The sequence below is a fragment of the Gossypium hirsutum genome, chromosome A13, assembly GCF_007990345.1.
Source record: "Gossypium hirsutum isolate 1008001.06 chromosome A13, Gossypium_hirsutum_v2.1, whole genome shotgun sequence".
NCBI lineage: Eukaryota > Viridiplantae > Streptophyta > Magnoliopsida > Malvales > Malvaceae > Gossypium > Gossypium hirsutum.
Window position 1 is genome coordinate 85,900,504 of NC_053436.1, and position 6,424 is coordinate 85,906,927.

Here is a 6,424-nt window from a genome sequence, read left to right on the forward strand (position 1 = left end):
TAAAAGGAATAAAATATATGTCTCATGGTAAATATAATAGTGGATATTATCCTTGGGGATATAAAACATTTTCCTTGTTTGGTAATAAAACAAATCAATTTTTAGTGGTACAAAATTAATTTAAGGCTTCAAAAGAGCTAATATATTGTTACCCTATATTTATGACAATGAAACATATTACTCTTTCTATAACACCCCAAACCCAGCCTAGATGTTATGGCTGAATCTGGCGATGTCACATGATAAGATGCTTAAGAAAACCGTGTTTGTCATAGTGAAACCATTTTCGCTTAATTACCTCTCTATCTCACATTAGTTTAAAAAATGTTTTACTCATTTAATTGATTGCTTCTAAATGTATCTTGTTGCGGAAGCTTTTAAAACAGTTTAAGTAATCGTGGTTTAGGAGAAATCATTTGTTCGTTTTGAAAACCAAATTTTCCCTAGTACTAATAGTTATATTCCATAAAAATAAATAAATCCAAATTTAAGCAAATAGTCCAAGGAGTCCAATTTACATAAAAAATAAACAATTAAGAAATTGATACCAAATTTGAAATTAAAAACAGTTTAAAATACGTGTGGCCATTGTCGAGTCCTCTGCTATACCGATCCGACAAGTCTGGGGATTACCTGTGCACATTAAACAAAAGGGTGAGTTTATGTAAACTCAGTGTGTAATCCCACAGAAAACAAGCAATCAGTGTACAATCATACTCAGTCTGGGACTTAGCCCTTTTCAGTATCAGTGGCAAATGCACAAAAATCCTACCCAACCAGCCTCTACACACCATCTCCGTCCAACCCTACACTCTATATGGGGATTAAGTCAATCCACCCATGCCTACACTCCAGATAGTACCGAATGCGACAGGAAGCAGTAACTTGCAGCTGAGCCTGGCCATCACACGGTCGTGTCTTGTGCGCACAGCCTGGCCTCGTCGAACACACACCCGTGTTTTGTCACACGGCCTACCACACGGGCGACCATACGCTTGTCTAGCGTCAATAGAATCTTTTTTCGGCTTTTCGACGAACCCCATTTTTTGCATTTCGAGTACACACCTGTATCATCTTTGATGCCTACATGCTTCTGAGCACTCCAGTACCTATAATTAACCAATATTTCACTCAATTATCGCTTAACCAATTGAACTAAACTAATCCTGAGCGAGATAAACATCTTACGAACAACAAAACCATTACCTTTTATCTAATAACAGGAATTTCACACCCTTAGACGTTGATGAATGATGAACAGCCCTTCGATAAGCCCTTAATCACCAAGCGAAACCTTATTAACACTTGTCCAAATCACAATTATAGTTGGATAAAAAACTAAACTTACCGAAAGAGCGACGAGGATGTTGCACAAGAAGGAAGTAACAGAGAGGTCAAAATAAGAAAAAAAAATAGCAACAAGGAAAAAGAAGAAAAAGGCGGCTCAGCAAATAGGAAGGAAAAAACGGCAATAAGGGGAAAAAGGCAAAGGAAACGGCAGAGAGTTTTTAAGAGAGAAGAATCGAATTTTTGGAAAAAAAATACTAGATATTCCCTGATCCCCTAAATCACTCCACTACTTCCCACTACATCCAACTACTTAGCTTTTTAATCCAACACAAACTCTTCTAGAAGAGCAAGCAAAAATAATGCTCTTGCCTAGACTCGAACACAAGACCTTCAGCAATTTGACACTCTCCTTAACCACCAGACCCGCAGGACCATTCTGCTAATTACTTACCATCTTTTATTTAAAAGCCTATCAACCAAAGATTGGGCTTTATTCATAAAAATACCAAAATTTTCCCAAGTCATGGCTTGAACTTGGGACCTTCTACACACACCTAGAACACTTAACCACTGAAGCAGATACATAATTGTGTCAAAATTTACAGGAAAATAAAATTTAGGGCGTTAAAGCTCTACCCTTTAGAAATAAATTTCGTTTTCAAAATTTACCTGATCAGAACAAATGAGGATACTGCTGGCACATCAAATCCTCAGGTTCCTACATGGCCTCCTCAGTGCTATGATTACACCATAGAACATTCACCAAAGGAATAGACTTCCTCCTCAAAACCTTTACGTCCCGATCTAAAATCTGAACCAGCTCCTCCTCAAAGGTCAAGTCTGGCCTAACCTCAATCTCCTCAATAGGAACAATATGAGTAGGATTAGAGTGGTAATGCCTGAATATCGAGACGTGGAATACATCATGAATGCAATCCAACTTCAGAGGTAGCTCCAACTGGTAAGCAATTGGTCCCACCCACTTCAAAACCCTGTATGACCTAATAAACCTAGGGCTCAACTTACCCTTACGACTAAACCTCATCTTCTTCCATGGTGACACCTTAAGAAACACGAAGTCCCCCATAGAATACTGAATCTCACGACATTTCAAATCCGCATAGGACTTCTACCTATCAGTCGCCACTTTCAGACGATCCCAAATCAGTTTAACCTTATCTTCTATCTTAGATACTAACTCAAGACCCAGAACACGTCGCTTACCCAACTCAATCCAACATAAAGGAGTGCAAAACTTATAACTATAAAGAGCCTCGTAAGGTGCCATTTGGATGCTAGACTGGAAACTATTATTATTGGCAAATTATGCTAACGGCAAATACTCCTCCCAACTGCCTTGAAAATCAATAACACAGCTCCTTAACATATCCTCTAGTATCTGAATCACCCTTTCTGACGACCATCAGTCTGAGGGTGAAACACAGTATTGAAGTCCAACCTGGAACCCAAAGCCTTATGCAACTTTTTCTAGAACCGAGACGTGAAGCGAGGATCTCTATCAGAGATGATCAAAACTGATACTCCATGGAATCTCACAATCTCTGAAACATAAAGTTTAGCCAACTTTTACAGAGAATAGTCAGGACAAACCGGTATGAAATGGGCGGACTTGTCAGTCAATCCACGATGACCCATACTGAATCCTTCTCAGTGGACGTTAGGGGCAGTCCACTTACAAAGTCCATAGTTACATGCTCCCACTTTTAAAGAGGAATCTTAACCGGCTGTAGCGAACCCGAAGGTAACTGATGCTCACTCTTAACTTGCTGGCACGTCAAACACTTAGCCACAAAATCGGTAACCTCTCGCTTCAATCTTGGCCACCAATACAACTCACAGAGGTTTTAATACATCTTATTTCCACTAGGATGCATAACATAAGGACTACTATGCGCCTCTCTCAGTATAGACTGTCTCAAATCAGTATCATTTAGAATACAAATCCTTCCAAGGAAATAGAGTACCCCATCACTGTTCAGTCTCAAATTCGTAGTGTCACCACTCTCAACCTGACTGAGCCAAAGACCTAGTGACTCATCACCCAACTGCTTAACCCTAATAAGCTCAATCCAATTCAGTCTGACTTGCAGTTCAGCCAACAAACTCCCATCGTCGAACTTGCTAATTCAGGCGAACATTGCTCTTAGATTAGTTATAGCGCTACGACTCAAAGTATCGGCCACCGTATTGGCCTTGCAGGATGATACTCAATAGTGCAGTCGTAATCCTTACGCAACTCAACCCATCTATGCTGCATAAGATTCAGCTCCTTTTGAGTAAGGAGATACTTAAGGCTTTTATGATCAGTGTAGATGATACACTTCTCACCGTATAGATAATGCCTCTAAATTTTCAGTGCAAAAACCACGACGGCCAGTTCCAAATCATATGTCAGATAGTTCACCTTATGTGTCTTAAGTTGACGAGATGCATATGCTACTACCTTACCATCCTGCATCAACACACATCCCAAATCGACATATGATGCATCATTATAAACTGTGAACTCCTTCCCAGATTATGGCTGTATCAGAACAGGAGCCTCAGTCAACACAGTTTTGAGCTTCTTAAAACTCTCTTGCTACACATCAAACCAGACAAACAGTACACTCTTACGTAGCAGCTTAGTCAAGGGTACTGCAATCAAAGAGAAGCCCTCTATAAATAATCGATAATAACCTGCCAATCCCAGAAAATTACAGATTTCAAACACATTCTTCAGCCTTTTCCAATCCAACACTGCCTCAATCTTACAAGGATTGACTTAAATCCTCTCAGTAAATACCACATGACCCAGAAATGTTACTTCACGTAACCAGAACTTGCACTTGCTGAACTTAGCATAGAGTTGTTTTTCCTTCAAAATCTGAAGAACAATCTTAAGGTGCTTGTCATGCTCATCCTCAGTCTTCAAATAAACCAATATGTCATCGATGAACACCACTACAAACAGATCTAGGTAGGGCTGAAACACTCGGTTCATCAGATCCATGAAAGCTACCGGTGCATTAGTCAGTCCAAATGGCATCACGAGGAACTCGTAGTGACCATAACAAGTCCAAAACACCGTCTTATACACATCAGCATCCTTAACCCTCAGCTGGTGATACCCAGAACGTAAGTAAATCTTGGAGAATACAAAGCCCCTCGGAACTGGTCGAACAGGTCATCAATCCTTGGAAGTGGATACTTGTTCTTAATGGCTAGCTTGTTCATCTGACGATAGTCTATACACATCCGCATGAGTCCATCCTTCTTCTCTACAAAAAGAATTGGTGTTCCCTATAGAGACACACTAGGGCGGATGAACCCACGATCCAATAATTCCTGAATCTAAGCCTTAAGCTCCTTAAGCTCCTTTGGTGCCATTCAATAGGGAGCGATGGACACTGGAGCTGTACCAGAAAGGAGTTCTATCCCAAACTCCACTTCACGATTCGGAGGTAACCCCGGTAGCTCATCAAGAAAGACATCTGGAAAATCCCTTACAGTGTGAATACCCTTTACAATAGAGTCCCTAGAAGCAGAAATCCTAACATAGGCTAAGAACGCCACACATCCCTTGCGAACCAATTTCTCAGCATCACTGCAGAAATCACATTCGACAAATAATCCTGATGCTATCCAATCACAACTGCCTCAATATCCTCATCAGTTCTCAAGACGACTCTTTTTGTCACACAATCCAGACTTACTCGGTACTTCACCAGCAAATCCATCCCCAATATCATGTTCTACTCCCTAAACAGAAGCTCCAACAAGTCACCCAGAAATACCGTCCCTGAACCTCTAAAGGAACATCCCTATACAATTTGCTAACTTCAGATTCCCTGAAACAGAGCAAGCAATATAGGAGTGAGTTGATCCTATATCTATCAATGCAGTGTATGGTACATCAAAAATAAAGAACGTACTCGTAATGATGTCTAGAGCATCTATGTCCTTTTGGCGACGTGCAGCATAAACAAGAGCAGGCCGCCTCACCTTAGTCTGTCCAGCACCTCTGCCAGGTGCTCTCGGTCCACCGCCCATACCATTACCACCTTTAGCCTGACCACGGCCTCTCAGTGGCTGCTGTGTTACCCTCTGTGGCTGCACCTTACCAATACTTTGAGCTTGCATCTGGTCGGCTCTCAACAGACACTCCCTAATACGGTGATCCAATGACCCACATCTCAAGCATGCCTCAGTCCTCCTCCAACACTCGTCCTAATAGCGTCTACCACAGTCGACACATGACTGGGGTCTAGTAGCAATAATAGGGGGCCCAGCTCGAACTGGCCCATCAGGTCTGGCCTTTTTCTTAGGCCTTAGTACAAAACTCAAATGCTCTGAATCTCTCTTGTTTTTACCTCTTTTTCTATCATGGTTTTGGCGCTCAGCGCGCTTAACCTCCTTGGCGATCTTCGCCTTTTCCACCAGTGTAGAAAAATCACACTCCCTCTATAAAGCTATCAAGACTCTCAGATTTTCTCTGAGGCCATCCTCAAAGTGAACACATCGCTCATATTCAGTCGCCTCCACACCTCGGGCATAGCGGCTCAGTCGTAAACATTCAACCTCATACTCAGCCACTGATCGGTCACCCAATGTCAAATTCAAGAACTCCCTCCTACGAGCGTCCACATAACTGGCTCCCATATGTTTCCCCTGAAAAGCGGTCTTAAAGAAATCTCAGGTAAGACGTTTGGGCTGAGAGCCCTCCTTACAGTAAGCCACCACTGATAAGCCTCGTCTCATAACAGAAAAACAACACCCTTTAATTTCTGCTCAAAGGTGCAATCTAAGTCATTCATAATTTGCTCCGTAGCCTCTATCCAGTACTCGGCCACGATAGGGGAGACTCCAGTGACACCCCTAAAAATCTCAGCTCTATTGGACCAGAGTCGTTCCGTAATCGACCCTCGGCCTCCAAATTCAGTATTGGGCACAACGACCCTTTCTATAATCCTGAGCATAGCCTGAAACAGTGCGTCGTCCCTAGCCATGCGATCATGAGACCCATTCTCAGTAGCAGGCAACAACAGTGTCTCACTCGTGTCCAAATTCGGTATATTACCCATGGAAAATGACTCAACTCGATCCCCGCTACAGCCTCTACCTCGGCCTCTAG

At 42.0% G+C, this 6,424-nt stretch overlaps 1 protein-coding gene across 1 annotated transcript; it reads right to left on the reverse strand.

Annotated features, from left to right (window-relative positions):
- Positions 1-2,021: 2,021 nt before the first annotated feature.
- LOC107894343 (uncharacterized) lies at positions 2,022-5,433 on the reverse strand. The gene is made up of 10 exons (XM_016819626.1): positions 5,222-5,433; positions 5,088-5,141; positions 4,702-4,897; positions 4,422-4,593; positions 3,920-3,990; positions 3,677-3,763; positions 3,495-3,562; positions 3,276-3,432; positions 2,141-2,353; positions 2,022-2,027 (listed from the first exon to the last, which is right to left on the reverse strand). The coding sequence occupies exons 1-10, from the start codon at positions 5,431-5,433 to the stop codon at positions 2,022-2,024; spliced, it is 1,236 nt and encodes a 411-aa protein (XP_016675115.1).
- Positions 5,434-6,424: the final 991 nt, after the last annotated feature.

Coding starts and splice junctions, on each gene's coding strand:
- LOC107894343 (XM_016819626.1), bottom strand. CDS start 5,433: ATGCAAGCTCAAAGTATTGGTAAGGTGCAGCCACAGAGGGTAACACAG. Junction 3,433..3,494: donor CATCCTGCAAGGCCAATACG/GTGGCCGATACT, acceptor CGCCTGAATTAG/CAAGTTCGACGATGGGAGTT. Junction 2,354..3,275: donor TGAGACTGAACAGTGATGGG/GTACTCTATTTC, acceptor GTGTTTCTTAAG/GTGTCACCATGGAAGAAGAT.